The sequence below is a fragment of the Plecotus auritus genome (assembly GCF_963455305.1).
Source record: "Plecotus auritus genome assembly, chromosome: 1".
Taxonomy (NCBI): Eukaryota; Metazoa; Chordata; class Mammalia; order Chiroptera; family Vespertilionidae; genus Plecotus; species Plecotus auritus.
In genome coordinates, this window is record NC_137770.1 from 48,313,857 (window position 1) to 48,330,274 (window position 16,418).

The 16,418-nt window shown below is 41.2% G+C and overlaps 1 protein-coding gene across 1 annotated transcript in view; it reads right to left on the reverse strand.

The window, feature by feature from the left end:
- The window catches only part of IQCH (IQ motif containing H), a gene marked incomplete at both ends in the record, with an annotated part of 220,231 nt that overhangs the window by 110,043 nt on the left and 93,770 nt on the right, over nt 1-16,418 (reverse strand). The window contains 3 exon segments of the mRNA XM_080640562.1: nt 6,411-6,425; nt 6,429-6,461; nt 6,465-6,563. Coding sequence (XP_080496688.1) covers nt 6,411-6,425; nt 6,429-6,461; nt 6,465-6,563 — 147 coding nt within the window.

Here is a 16,418-nt window from a genome sequence, read left to right on the forward strand (position 1 = left end):
TCACCATTGCCACTTTCTAGGTTCCTCTTGACATATGTTCTTTTATTCTTAAATCTGGTGTCTTCTTAGGGACATATCTGGAGCTATCCTTAGGTAGAAGTGAAATGGCCTAACAAATAAAACCAAGGAAGCATTTGCTTCATTTTGTTCCTATCTATACTGATTGAATTTTAAGTCATGAAAAATACCACTTTTGTTTTTAAATGTTGAGATGGGTTCTCTAAGAATGGGATGGTGGGCAGTTTTTTCTTCTTTATACTTTTCTGTATGAAAAAAAGCTGAGTAAATGCTATTTAAAAATAAAATCAGAAATGGTTTGGATTACAACAGCAATATATGTTACACACATTAATAAATGAATTCAGCAATGTAGCAGGATACAAAGTTAACACCCAGAAATCTATGGCATTTCTATACACCAATAGTGAACTTACAGAAAGAGAGATTAAAAAAACAATCCCATTTACCACTGCACCAAAAAAATTAAGATACCTAGGAATAAATTTAACTAAGGAGGTGAAAGACCTGTACTCAGAAAACTGCAGGACACTGAAAAAAGAGATAGAGGAAGACATAAACAGATGGAAGAACATACCGTATTCATGGATTGGTAGAATCAACATCATTAAATGTCCATACTACCCAAAGCAATCTATAGATTCAATGCATTCCCCATTAAAATACCAATGGCATATTTCACAGACCTAGAATGAACTCTCCAAAAATTCACCTGGAATAAAAAAAGACCTCGAATAGCTGCAACAATCCTGAGAAAGAAGAACAAAGTAGGAAGGATCTCAATACCAGATATCAAGCTCTATTACAAAGCCACTGTTCTCAAAACTGCCTGGTACTGGCACAAGAACAGACATATAGACCAATGGAATAGGATAGAGACCCAGAAATCAACCCAAACCACTATGCTCAATTAATATTTGACAAAGGAGGCAAGAGCATACAATGTAGTCAAGATATTCTCTTCAATAAATGGTGTTGGAAAAATTGGACAGATACATGCAAAAAAAATGAAACTAGACGAACAACTTACACCATACACAAAAATAAACTCAAAATGGATAAAGGACTTAAACGTAAGATGGGAAACCATAAAAATCTTAGAGGAATCCACAGGCAGCAACATCTAAGACATATGCCAAAGCAAAATCTTCACTGATTCAGCTCCTAGGGCAATGGAAACTAAAGAGAAAATAAACAAATGGGACTATGTCAAAATAAAAAGCTTCTGCACAGCAAAAGAAACCATCAACAAAACAACAAGAAAGCCCACTGCATGGGAGAACATATTTGCCAATGTTATCTCTGATAAGGGTTTAATCTCCAACATTTACAGGGACCTCATACAACTTAACAAAATGAAGATAAACAATCCAATCATAAAATGGTCAACGGACCTAAATACATAGATACTTTTTGAAAGAGGACATACAGAAGACCATGAGACATATAAAAACATGCTCAAAGTTACTAATCATGTGAGAGGTACAAATCAAAACGACAACGAGGTATCATCTCACACCTGTCAGAATAACTAACTATCATCAACACATCAACAAATGACAAGTGCTGATGAGGATGCAGAGAAAAAGAAACCCTTGTGCACTGCTGGTGGGAATGCTGACTGGTGCAGCCACTGTGGAGAACAGTACGGCGTTTCCTCAAAAACTAAAAATGGAACTCCCATTTGACCCAGTAATCCCACTTCTAGGAATATATCCCAAGAAACTAGAAACACAAATCAGAAAGGATATATGCAACCCTATGTTCATAGCAGCACAATTTACAATGGTTAAGATTTGGAAACAGCCTAAGTGCCCATCAGCAGAAAACTGTGGTACATCTACACAATGGAATACTATGCTGCTGTAAAAAGGAAGGAACTCCTACCATTTGCAACAGCATGGATAGACCTGGAGAGCATTATGTTAAGCGAAATAAGTCAGTCAGAGAAAGATAAATATCACATGATCTCACTCATTTGTGGAATATAATGAACAATATAAACTGATGAATAAAAACAGATCCAGAGACAGAGAAGCATCAATCAGACCGTCGAACCTCAGAGAGAAGGCAGGGTAGGGTGGGGGAAAGGGGGAGAGGTCAACCAAAGGTCGTGTATGCATGCATATAAGCATAAACAATGGACACAGACAACAGGGGGGTGAGGGCATGAGCAAGGAGGTTGGGGGGGAATGGGGGGATAAGGACACATATATAATACATTAATCAATAAAGAAAAATAAAGAAAAGAAAATTTTGTCATGTCCACATTCACTGTGAAACCATTGCATTTCATTACTGAAACTTGTTGCACTGAAAAAAAAAATAGACACTCTACCTACTGTCCAAATGTTCCTAATGGCCTAGGGGGTGAGGGCATATAGATGTTTCAGGCCCTGCCTTCTTTGCGATAAGCCAGGTATCAACTCACTGTGCTGACTGCTTCTTGCTTAGGGATTTAAGGAACAGACTGTCCTCAATATGTCAATATTTTCAGATGTATAAACCCATCTTTACCAAATTGCTGCTCTCTGCATTTTGAAGAACTCAAAAAAAAAAAGGACCCAGTTAATGTATCAGTAACTATTATGCCAGTTCTGTGTTGAATATTACTATGTTAGAGACTATTCATAATCTATTTTTATTTTTAAAATGTCAACTGATACTAACAAATTCAAGGCAGAAAGCTATCAAAGAGAAAAGCAAGCCAAGCAATATAGTCACAATAAAATACAATAAGGAGGATTCCAAAATGGTGGATTACTAATAGCTCCAAACAGGGTCTCAAACAGCATCTGACATTGTCCTGCATTAGAGATTGAGAGTCATAGCAGATCTTCCTAATACATAGACACAAACCCAAACAGGCAGCCAAAATGGGGAGATAAAAAAAGCTCCAAATGGAAGAACAATAGAATTCTCCAGAAGAAATAAATGAAATGGAGATAATAAATTTATTAGATATAGAGTTCAGAATAATGATGGAAAGGATGCATGAGAAAAGACATAGTAACTATGAAATAAAGAATGACATAGTACTAATAAAGAACACATTGGAAGGAATACACAGACGATTAGGGGAAGATGAGGATTGGATCAGTGAATTAGAAACAGGGTAGAAAAAAACAACAACACTCAATCAGAGAACCAAAAAGAAAAAAATTAAAAAAACAGGAGGACAGCTTAAGAGAGCTGTGGAACAACATGAAGTGTAACAATATTTGCTTTATAGGAGTACCAGAAGGTGAAGAAAGTGAGCAAGAGATAGAGAACCAGTTTGAAGAAATAATGGCAGAAAGCTTTCCTAACCTGGTGAAGGAAAAAGTCACACAAATTCAGGAAGCACAGAGAGTCCCAAGCAAAAAGAACCTAAACAGGCCCACACCCAGACACATAATAATTAAAATGCCAAAAATTAAAGACAAAGAATCTTAAAGGCAGCAAGAGAAAAGCAATATATTACCTACAAAGAAGCTCCCATAAGGCTGTCAGCTGATTTCTCATCAGAAATTTTGCAGGCCAGAAGGGAATGGCCTGAAGTATTCCAGGTAATGAAAAACAAGGATCTAAAACCAAGATTACTATATCCAGCAAGGCTATCATTCAAAATAGATGGTGAAATAAAGAGCTTCCCAGATTAAAAAAAAAAAAGCTAAAGAAATTCATCACCACCAAACCAGTACTACAAGAAATCTAAAGGAACTTCTGTAATAATAAGAAATATACATATATAGAGAGAAACATAGGCATAAAGAATTAAAATGGCAATAATAAGTACCTATCAATAATAACCTTAAGTGTAAGACATAGGGTAGCTGAATGGATATGAAAACGTGACCCAAATATATGCTGTTTACAAGAGACCTACCTCAGAACAAAAGACTCACACAGGATAAGAGTGAAGGGATGAAAAAGATTTTTCATGCAAATTGAAACAAAGAAAAGCTGGGGCAGCAATACTCATATCTGACAAAATAGACTTCAAAATTAAGGCCATCACAAGAAACAATAAAAGTCACTACATAATACTAAAGGGATTGATTGAACAAGGGATCTAACCCTGGTGAACATATAAGCACCCTAATAAAATCAGAAATGAAAGTGGTGAAGTAAAACTGACATCACAGAAATACAAAGGATTGTAAGAAATACGATGAACAACTATATGCCAATAAGCTGGACAATGTGGATGAAATGGATGAATTCCTAGAAAAATACTATCTTCCAAAACTCAATCAGGAAGAATCAGAAAACCTGAAGAGGCCAATAACTAATGAAATTGAAGCAGTACTAATTAAAAAAAAAAAATCCCAGCTAACAAAAGCCCTGGTCTAGACAGCTTCACAGGGGAGTTTTACCAAACATTCAAAGAAGAATTTAACATCTATCCTCTTTAAACTATTCCAAAAAATCCAAGAGAAAGGGACACGTCCAAGCTCTTTTTATGAGGTCAGCATTATCCTAGTTCCAAAACCAGATAAAGACACTACAAAGAAAAAGAATTACGGGTCAATATCCCTGATGAATATAGATACTAAAATCCTCAACAAAATATTATCAAATTGGATCCTGCAATATAATAAAAAGATCATACACCACGACCAAGTGGGATTTATTCCAGGGATGCAAGGCTAGAATCATATTTGAAAAATCAATAAATGTGATACATTACAAATAAATTGAAAGACAAAAACCACATGATTATATCAATAGATGCAGAAAAAGCATTGGACAAAAGTCAACACCCATTTTTTATAAAAAATGCTAAGTGAAATAAGCCAGTCAGAGAAAAACAAGTATATTGTCTCACTCATATGTGGAATCTAACAAAATAAACTGATGAACAAAATAGATCCAGAGACATGGAAGCATGGGACAGACTGTGGAATCTCAGAGGTAAGGTGGGGTGGGTGAGTGGATGGGAAGAGATCAACCAAAGAACTTGTATGCATATATGCATCACCCATCGACACAGACAATAGGGTGGTAAAGGCCTAGGGTGGGGGAAGTGGGTGGGCTGGAAGGAGTCAGTTGGGGAAAGGAGGACATATGTAATACTTTCAACAATAAAGATTCTTTTTATTTATTTTTTATATATTTTTACTGATTTCAGAGAGGAAGAGAAGGGAGAGATAGAGAAAAACATCAATGATGAGAGAGAATCATTGATTGGCTGCCTCCTACAGGCCCCTACTGGGGATCGAGCCTGCAACCCACACATGTGCCCTTGACCAGAATTGAGCCCAGAACCCTTCAGTCCACAGGCCAATGCTCTATCCTCTGAGCCAAAGGGGCTAGGGATAAAAACATTCTTTTTTAAAAAGCATAATAAGCAAACAGGAAATTAAAAAAACAACTTCACATTCTTTTTCTTTTCTTAGGTTCTAGGCCAGCCGTGGGCAAACTACGGCCCGCAGGCTGGATCCGGCTGTTCTATCCGGCCCACGGAGCCGAAAGAGCGGAGGGTTCTCTTGCTCTCCCCTCCGCTCCTTTACTTTGAATTTATATTAGTTCACACAAACACTCCATCCATGCTTTTGTTCCGGCCCTCCGGTCCAGTTTAAGAACCCATTGTGGCCCTCGAGTCAAAAAGTTTGCCCACCCCTGGTCTAGGCAATGGAATTAATTACTATAATCTCAAGTATAAAAATACTGAAAAGCAAGTGTTAAGCTCAAAAGAGGAAATTTCCTTGAACTTTTGAAGTTGACTTTAAATAGCAATGAGCTTTTTTATGCTATTAATTTAAGAGTTATCTATATATATAAAAGGCAAATATGCTAAGTCTCCGACAGTCCAACTGGTTGCTATGATGCGCACTAACCACCAGGGGGCAGATGGTCAATGCAGGAGCTGCTGAGCTGCAGTGACTTGGCAGCAGCGGTTCTCAGATGACACACCATGAAACCAGAGAGGAGAGAGCTCGATTCCTCTCGGGGCCGTGTGATTCCACCTTTGGCAGTGGGTTATGTTGTTGCTGGGGCACTATCGGCCCTGAATCTGGTTTACTGCATACTTGCGTTTGTGTTCCACACCCTGTATGACAGCAACTTTGCAGAGTGCCCTCTCGCGCTCTGGGACCCCTGGGGGATGTCGGAGAACCGGTTTTGACCTGATCCCCACAGGCCAGGCAGAGGGACCCTGATCACTCCGCTGATGCCAGGGAGGGACCACAGGAGGTTGGCTCCAGGGTGTGTCTGGCCCATCTCACCCAGTCCTGCCCTGCTGGCCACCTTCTAATTAATTTCCTTTCAATGTGCATGAATCCGTGCACGGGGTCACTGGTTATAGGCATAATAGTGATGGTAAAAAGCCTTCTTGCCAAGACACTAACCCTTTCTGTTCTAATCAAGGTGCCAAGAATGCAAACTGTTTGGTAAATGGAAATAAATTCCTTCTTTTGGGATGGTCAAGAGAGAGAGAAGTAAGCCTCCCGTAGCAGCCATCAGTGCTGGCAGGAGGAGTTGACACTCCTGGAAGAAAAGTGGGACATGATCCCACAGAAATGACCCATGGCTACATTTCTGCCTTCCTTTACAAATGGGTTCTGATGATGAATTCAGAGAAGAATGACAGTGCTTCGTCAGTGAGAAACAGACACGCAAAATAATCACAGATGGACATGTATGGAGCTGGCTGGTCCTGCCAGTCCCATGTTTGATTCTGTCAATGAGACCCTGAGACTCCCATAAGAAGTGCAGCTATGGACAGGAGATCTGCCAGAGAATCTGGTCTCCTTGGAAATGTTAAAAATATTTTGAAATTCCTTATTTTTACAGAGAGTTGTATAAAATTGGGACCATCCTTGAAAAATGGAGCAACATGGGGAGCAGTTTATGAAAGGAGAGGACTCTCAAGTCTCTCTGGGACAGTACCTTTCCCTGGGGTAGGTATAAGGCATCTACCTACATCAGCAAATGCTTTTCTGACCTTTATAAAGAACTAGGGCCCTAACCAGTTTGGCTCAGTGGATAGAGCATCGGACTGGGGACTGAAAGGTCCCAGGTTCGATTCCGGTCAAGGGCATGTACCTTGGTTGCGGGCACATCCCCAGTAGGAGGTGAGCAAGAGACAGCTGATTGATGTTTCTCTCTCATCGATGTTTCTAACTCTCTATCCCTCTCCCTTCCTCTCTGTAAAAAATCAATAAAATGTATTTAATAATTAAAAAAGGAACTAGGAGCCTAGTGCATGAATTCATGTACATTGAAAGGAACTGTGGGCCACGAGGCTGTGGTGGGCACAGGGGTGGGTCTCGGCCCATCCTCTGAGCCCCCACCCGACCCCTCTTGTTGTGGCCGCCTGTCCCCTCTCTGCCAGCAGCCCCGCTCCCGCTGCTGCTGCTCCCATGCACTGATGGCACCAGCCCCACTCGCACCCACTGCCAACGCCAGCCCTGCTCACACCCACAGCCAGTGCTGGAGCCGCTGCTTGCACCCACTGCCAGCACCCAGTGCCGGTCCCAATTGCTTGGCGCCGTTAGTGGGTGAGAGCGGCAGCTGCTGCCCCGATCACCCCTCAGGAGCAGGGGGAGGTTGAGAAGCCCTGAGGGGTGATCAGGGCTGGCAGCCACCACTCGCACCCACTGATGGTGCCGAATAATCAGGACTGGTGCTGGGTGCTGGCAGCGGGTGTAAGCAGTGGGTGCAAGCTGCAGTTCCAGTGCCTGCAGCGGGTGTGAGCAGGGCCAGCACCAATGCCAGCAACAGGTGTGAGCGCCAGGCAGGACCACGCCATGCAGGAGCAAAGAATTTTCAGTAACCACCAGAGGCTCGCCCCAATGACAGCGACTGGTGCCCCGCCTTGGTCTGGCACCCCTGCTCACCTGCTCCACCATCCCGCCATGGCCGATGCCTGCCATGTTCCGTGCATGCCCCCTGATGGTCAGCACACATCATAGCAACCGATGGTTCGGTTGTACCGCCATTTGGTCTATTTGCATATTAGCCTTTTATTATATAGGATAGCTGTGGGGTGAGAGTGAGGTTATAGACTTTAACAATGGTTCTCTGAGAACAAAGGGATTACACCTCCCTACCTTCTTGGATGATAGTCTAGTAAAGACCTGCTCTTAAAGGAAACACACTCTTGGACATCAAATAGACCACTCAGGCACGGGGAAGCTATGGGTTTGGAGTCAGCTAAAGCATAACTGTAGTACATCTGTCACAGAGAATGCCACACTTGGGAACACTTTAGACTTAGAGCAAGAAAAGACATGTCTCTCAAGAGAAAGACTTCCCAAATTAAAACAGTGCATCAGCATTGTGAGACCCATTGAGCAGGTAGAGACAAAGCTGTTTCACAGCCTGCTAGGAATAAGAGCCCTGATTAAAGGTCAGGCCATGCTTCAAGTTTTGGTTCCTTCTGCTATTCTTCCTTTACCACTCATCTCATGAACTTGTCTACCCTTCCTTCCTTCCTTCCTTCCTTCCCTCCTTCCTTCCTTCCCTCCTTCCTTCCCTCCTTCCTTCCTTCCCTCCTTCCTTCCCTCCTTCCTTCCCTCCCTCCTTCCTTCCTTCCTTCCTTCCTTCCTTCCTTCCTTCCCTTTCCTTCTCTCTCTTTCTTTTCCTCTCCTTCCTTGCACCCTCCTCCCCTCCCTTCTTTTTGGTTTAAGTTGTGCAGTACTCCCAATGTAACGTCACTGACTCAATAGCCACATTGTTTCCTTCTAGTGGGGATAGCTCTCTGGTCCACACAGAGCCCAAACCTGTAGCCATGACCTAATTATTAGCATCCTGCTGAGTCAACTAGCTGGGAAATGCTCTTCTTCATTTGCAAAGTGTAATCACTAGTGAGGTAACTTTGAGAGTTTCTGGAGCAGTTGTTTAGGGAAAATTCTAACTCTAAAACAAAGAGCAGGAAGCAGGATGATGACTACATATGTCAGATGTGAAGCCAAAAAGGCAGGCCCAATATGATCTAAAATTTAGAAATAAGTGCCACGAAGAAAAATTCCAGAAGAAAAGGGCATGTATTTCTAAGCTGAATGTTTTTATGAAAAATGTTCTTTTCATACATGTGGACAGCATGTGGATGTAATATTAAACTGGAGTCAGGGATCTCTAAATTAGATATAACCAAGATCTCTTGGTGGAAGGTGGTCAAGTACTTGGGACAATCCAACATGGATAATATCTTTAGAGAATGATTTGCCTAGAAGGGTAGACTAAATTACTTTTGGATCTATAAGCCCATGTTCACTTACTCAAACATGAAACATATCCATTAGTAAATGGCCTAGGCAGTTCCATTGTGTGTAAGAGAAGAGTTCCTCCCAACATCGCAGGTCTAAGTGAGAGCCTAGCTCAGAGTGGGAGTGGAGTGATCCTTGGAGATGAGTCTTCATTCTTCTCTGAAGACGAGGGACACCATCTGTCAGGCCTGCTCTTTAATATTTGTTGAGGGTCCACAATGTGTTAAGTTTTGTACAGAACAGATGTCAAGATCTCAGCTTGCTAAAATGTTAGAATGATATGTATAATATTTAGAGAGATTAGCTGAATAAACAGGATTCAAGGACTCAGCATAATCAGAGTCCTGAATTTGAAAGAGTGAGGGATCTTGAAGGTCATTGGCCTCGCCTTTTACTCCCAGGGAAATAAGCCTTACTAATCTGAAGTCTTACTAACCTGGAATCAAGTCCAGCTCTCTCACTATATGTTACGTATGCTTGGGCAAATTGCAATCTTCCACAGGCTGAATGTTTGTGTCCCCACAAAATCCATATGTTGAAGCCCCAGTCCTCAGTGTGATGGTATTCAAAAGTGGGGCCTTTGAGAGGTAATTAGGTCTTAAGGATGGAGGCTTCATGATAAGATTAGTGTCCTTATAAGAAGAGACAAAAGAGAGATTATCTCTCTCTAGCAAGAAAGCAGCCATTTACAAACCAGGAAGAGAGCTCTCACCAGAAGCAGCCTCCAGAACCGTGAGAAGTAAGTGGTTTTGTTCAGGCTACTCAGTCTATGGTATTTTGTTATGGCAGCCTGAGCTGACTAAGACAACATCCTCTTTGAACCTAAATGCTTCTCATTTGTAAAAATAAGAGGTTCCTATAGAGTTGCTGTGATGATCATAATAAGTGTGAAGAACCTTTCACAACGTCTCATCTCAGTCTACACGGTTATAGATAAGGAAACTGAGGCTCGGAGAGATTAAGTAACTTGCCCAAGATCACAGAGCTAGCTGTCATTCCTTCCCCCCCATACCATCAATGCCCAAAGCCCTAATTGTCCAGAACTTCCCATATGGCCCCTTACCAAGCTGTGCTCTCCTTGTTCAGCCTTCCTTTCCCATCTCCTACATCAGAGTCAACCTGGGCTTGACCTGTTGTTCCTTTCTTATTTGGAAAGCAATCTGTTAAACTAACCCTATCAACTATGAACATGCTCATGAACCATGGTGTGGTAGAAAAGTGATGGATTTGAAGTGAGAAGACCTGGGACCTAGTCTGTCACACCTCTCCTAGGGGAAGTCACTTCTCCTAGGGGAGTTTCAGTTTCCATTAGGGTGCTTCTAATTTTGACACCCTATGTCCCTATGTCCTTCTGACTTAACATGTCACCCCTCCAGGAGTATTTGCTGATTAATAAACTCCTGGTGCTAGTCAAGCTATCTAATCAAAGACAGCATCCCTTCATGTACCATAAAAAGAGCCAGGGATATTTTTCTCTTTCTACTTTTTAGATAGGAAGGTCTTTCTAGCAACTAACAAACCACAATAAAGGAAAAGCTGTAAAGATGAGCATGGGGAGAGAACCCTAAAGAGTTATATTCCAGAATTTTAGGGTCTACAAATCAACAAAACAATCCTTAGTCCACAGGACCTAGACCAGGGGTGGGCAAACTTTTTTACTCGAGGGCCACAATGGGTTCTTAAACTGGACCGGAGGGCCGGAACAAAAGCATGGATGGAGTGTTTGTGTGAACTAATATAAATTCAAAGTAAAGGAGCGGAGGGGAGAGTAAGAGAACCCTCCACTCTTTCGGCTCCGCGGGCCGGATAGAACAGCCGAACAGGCCGGATCCAGCCCGCGGGCCGTAGTTTGCCCATGGCTGACCTAGACATTGCATCAGCTTTAAGTGCCCATTAAAAGTGAGAGTCAGAGTCCTTAACCTTTATCTGTATATATAAAAGGCAAACATGCAAAGTGTTCCCTTGGGAGTTCGACGGGGAGACTGGGAGTTCAATCGCTTGCTATGATGTGTGCTGACCACCAGGGGGAGGCGTGGAATGAAGGAATGAAGGGAGGCCCCGGCTGGCAGCCCGAAAGCCCCCATCGGCCCTGATCACCAGCCAGGTCTAGGGACCCTACCCATGCATGAATTTCATGCACCAGGCCTCTAGTAAAGAGAATAAAAGGCAAAAATGGAGAGCTCACTGAATGGAGACATATAAAGGAAGAGAATTGAGTATACAGGCCACTCATACCAGCAGCATTTTTTTTAGTGATAATTTATGCTATTGCTTTGAAGGGTATTTTTATTCATATGAGTCTTCCTGAAACACTTCCTGAGGAGAAAAATTCTCACCCCTAATGCATTCTTATAGAACAAAAACACTCAATGGATCCAATTCTGGCCGAAGATCAAACAGAAGAAAATCAGAAAGATTTTTAAAAATAGAATATATTTTTCAGTCAAATGTGAAATTTCCTTTTCTAGAGAAACATTTCATTTTACTGCTGCATTGACTACATCTTTTCTGCTACCCTTCTAATATTCTCTGAAAGAATGTGACATAGTTAAGGACCACTTGGTGACAATTATGATTGATGGATGGAACTGCTGGGAGAAGTGCCAGGAACTGGCCAGGATGGACCTCAAAAGCAGTCTGGATTCTTAGTTTCCCAAGGTAAGTCACATCATCACTTTCTCAATAGGTAAAGGAAAAAGAGGAAGCTTTGAAAAGGACCTCTATTATCAGTATAAAGTAAAACTTTACATTACAGTTATCCTGAAGAAAATTGTGTTGATCACAGATCACTAAAGAACACTTGCAGAATTCTTATAATACCCCACCTTTTCACACCCTAGAGATGTACATGTGTATTCTGCTTTATTTTAATTCATATCATTTGTCACTACCTGACATTATAGTAAACTAGGGGCCCAGTACACTAATTTGTGCACCTTGAAAAGAACTGTGGGTTCAGGGGCCAGGTGAGGGTGCAGAGGATGGGCTGAGACCTGCGAGGCTGCTGTGGGCACTGGAGCGGGTCTCAGCCCATCCTCCGCACCCCCTCACAGCCCCTGCCACCAAGGCCCCCGGTTCCCTGTCTGCTGACAACCCCATTCCCGCAGCCACCACTCCCACATGCTGATGGCACTGGCCCCGCTAGCGCCCTCTGACAGCGTGGAGCCATTGGGGCTGGTGCCAGCAGCGGGTATGAGCGGGGCTGGCATTGTCAGTGGGTGCGAGCGGTGGCCCTAATTGTCCCTCAGGAGCAGGGGGAAGTGGAGAAGCCCTGAGGGGCGATCGGGACCAGCAGCCTCCACTCACACCCACTGATGGTGCCGAGCGATCGGGGCCAGTGCCAGGCGCTGGGCGCCGGGCGCCAGCAGTGGGTGCAAGCAGCTCTGGCACCGGTAGTGGGTGCGAGCGCCAGGTGGGACCGTGGTGCGCAGGAGCAAAGAATTTTCAGTCACCACCAGAGGCTCGCCCTGATGACACCAACCGCACCCTGCCCCACTCATCTGCTTCACTATCCCACCATGGCAATGCCCGCCATGTCCCGCGCACACCCTCTGGTGGTTAGTGCACATCACAGTGACCAGTTGTTCAGTTGTTCGGCTGTTCCACCGTTCGGTCTATTTGAATATTAGAGTTTATATATATAGATACCTGTTTATTTTCTGCCTCCCTCACTAGAATATAATTCCCTCAGGGCAAAGATCTGGCTTGATTTTCTTCACCACTGTATTCCCAGAACCTAGTACACTGCCCCGTGTATGGTAAAAGCTCAATAAATATTAGTTGAACGGATGAATGAATGAATGAATGAGTGAATACTAAAATTTAAGCTCATAGCCACTTGGGCTGGGTCTATAGCATAACACTCTTTATTGATCATACAAGCTATTTGCAAACTCATAGCTTGAGTTCTGCCGCACTAATAGAAACTGATCACTTGGATCTGAAAATGTCCATACCCTTTGACCAAGGAGTTCTACTGCTAAGATGTAGCCTAAATACAAATGTTTATGTACAAATATGAAAGATATTCATGGCAGTTTTATTTACAAAAGAGAAAAACTGGAAATAATGTCATTATTTATTAATAATAATAATTTGACATTGATAATTTAATGTCCAACAATAGGCTATTGACTAAGAAAATTATGTTATATCTTTAAGACAGATTATTACACGGTCATTAAAATATTTTATGAAGTTTTAAATCATATATGTAAAGGCTTTGATAAATTGTTAGGGGAAAAGAGTAAAATCACAGTTGATTATATAGTATAATACCAACCAAGGGACATGCCAATTCTTAAATAATGTGGCATGATGGAAAATTTTTCTTGCATATTTTGGCATTCTTTTCTCCTTTCTGAACTTTAAAAATTTTCTATGAGTAATCAGGCCATAATTTGATAAATGAAAAATATAAATTAAAAATGAAAAGATTTTATTTTGTGGCTTACTGATGATTTAATCTTTTTCTGGTGTCAATAAGTAAAATTATTAATTACATGTAATAAGAATGTGTAGTTAGAGATGCCATGAAGGGAAATAAAACCAATATTATGAATTTTTTTCTTGTCAATTCCTTCATGCAAGAAATTTTTTTGCAAATAAAACTATACTTTTAATTCAAAAGATTCATGTCAAAAATCCACAGGTGAAGGTGGCAATTTCTAATAAATTAGAGAAAATGGAAAATTGCTTTTAAAAGATTTTCTTTTGTTTTCAGATTTTTTCCCCCTCTTCTTACTTTAAGATGATAAATTAAATGAGGTTTCTTGAGGGAAAGTAAGTCTAAAAGAGAAAAAAATCGCCTTGGATTTAAAAAAAAAATCTCATCTTTTGTCTCCAGGTTGAAGAACTCTAGTTCTTGTCGAAGTCCGACCTCACGATCTTGAACTCTTTAAGACAAGACAAGAAAGGAGACTAGGTTCTTCTAGAACCACAAATCCACCTGGAGAGGCACTCTACACATTCAGCAAGCAGGCTTATTCCTCCACTGGGTTGGGCATATTAAAGCCAAAATGCTGCTAGCATCACCTGGTGGTTTTCAAAGTACATATTTTTAAGCCTGGCACTCTTTGTTCAAAAACATAACTTGCTGGTAAGGAGGTGAAACAGTTAACACAGCAGGTGTGGGTGTGAAGGGCCTGGGCCCACCTGTTGGAACTTCCACTTTTCTCCTTACCCTGTGGGGAGTTGGAGGGAGCCTTGTAGGGGATATGGAAGCTCCTTAAAAACACTGATCTGGCCCTGGCCAGTTTGGCTCAGTGGATAGAGCGTCAGCCTGTGGACTGAAGGGTTCCGGCTTCGATTCCAGTCAAGGGCATGTACCTCAGTTGAAGGCTCAATCCCTGGCCCTGGTTGGGGCTGTGTGGGAGGCAACCAATCGATGTGTCTCTCTCACATCAATGTTTCTCTCTCTGTCTCTCCCCCTCCCTTCCACTTTCTCTAAAAATAAATGGAAAAATATCCTCAGGTAAGGATATTTAACAACAATAAAAAACACTGATTTGGTCAAATCTCCTTCTTACAGAGATCGGGTGAAATGAGACTATGTGGCGGGGCGGCGGGGGTGATATGTTCAATGTCACACATGTTGCTTCATTAAAATATTCAGCTGACTTACCTATAAAATAATCACAGTTTTCTAAAAAGAGTTTAAGGGTATATGTTTGGAAAATACTAAAGGAACCAACAATATGACAAAATGGCTAAGAGAAGCAAGACCCTAAATTTGACATTAAAATGTAATCATTCAAACCTATTCCTTCTACACTAAAGGAAATTAATTTTATAGCAGATGTATGGTTTAGGAAATATAATTTTCTTTTGTTTGTTTTTTCTTCTTTTATTTGAAACATTTTGAAAATACAGAAAAGTATAGAGATAGATATTAAAAACTACCATGGACACATGTTAATCTTTTGTCATCTTTGTTCCATATATATATTTCCAAGGCTCATAAATATAAGAAACCATGTTACAGAGTCCAGTACCTTTAATGACAAGAATCTCCACAAGATGAATGGGGGTGTACTGTGAGGTTCTAATGTTAGATAATACAGAATATATATCATATATAACATATATATATCTTAAGCAAAGAAGACAAAAACATATACATTTTTAATATTTAAAAATATAGTATATTTAATATGTTTATATTTATAACTTAAATTTAAATGTATTTAAATTATTTATATATTTATATATGCATTTAAATAAAATAAACAACACCTTAGGTACAATAGATGTCTTTTCTATATTCCTTTTTAGCCCATTCCCAGAAGCAAACATGCTCATGAATTTAACCTAGACCCTTATGTCCACTAAATATATTTATTTGCTTGCTTGTTTTATCCATAAAATATATTTTATTATCAAAATATCAATTAAAATTAAGTGGATCTTAACATAGTTGTAAACATGACTGCCCTGAGATGATAAAAAGATTTGTTTGCTGAGAGGCAATTTTATCAACTTCAAACCTTTAAACTAGATTCCTGAAAATAAAGGCCTCAGATGTCTTGAAATTTCTACAAACTCTACTTAGTTTATTATTTTACTAGAGGCCTGGTGCACGAGTTCGTGAACGGGTGGGGTCCTTCGGCCTGGCCAGCCATCGGGCAGATCAGGGCCGCAGGAGGTTGGCTGGCAGGAGGAGGGGCCATGGGAGGTTGGCCAACCTGGGGGAGGAGCTGTGGGAGGTTGGCTGGCCAGCCCTATTGGGGCCAATTGTGGCCAGCCAGATGGGGGGAGGCCACAGGAGGTTGGCTGTGGGAGCGCACTGACCACCAGGGGGCAGCTTCTGCATTGAACGTCTGCCCCCTGGTGGTCAGTGCGCTGTCATAGTGACCGGCTGTTCAGTTGTTCAGTCACTTAGGCTTTTATATATATAGATTCCTTGGATCCTTGTGCAGAGCCTGACGGACTCAGATTTATCATTCAACTTCTTGAGCATTGGTTATTTGGCTAACTGATCTAGAAGGCAGAAAAGGCTGTTAAAGTCAGAGCCAAAAAAAGCAGATACGATAGCATAAGTGACAACCACAGTCCAGATATTGAAGGAAACCAATTTTAAAAACCCCAGAAATTGGTTATATGTATACATAATATTAGATAGAGGAAATGTTAAATTACAGTAGGAAGGCAGAGATACAATATCTTTTAGAAAGATTTCCATAAAAAATGGTTGAGATTTTTAAAAAT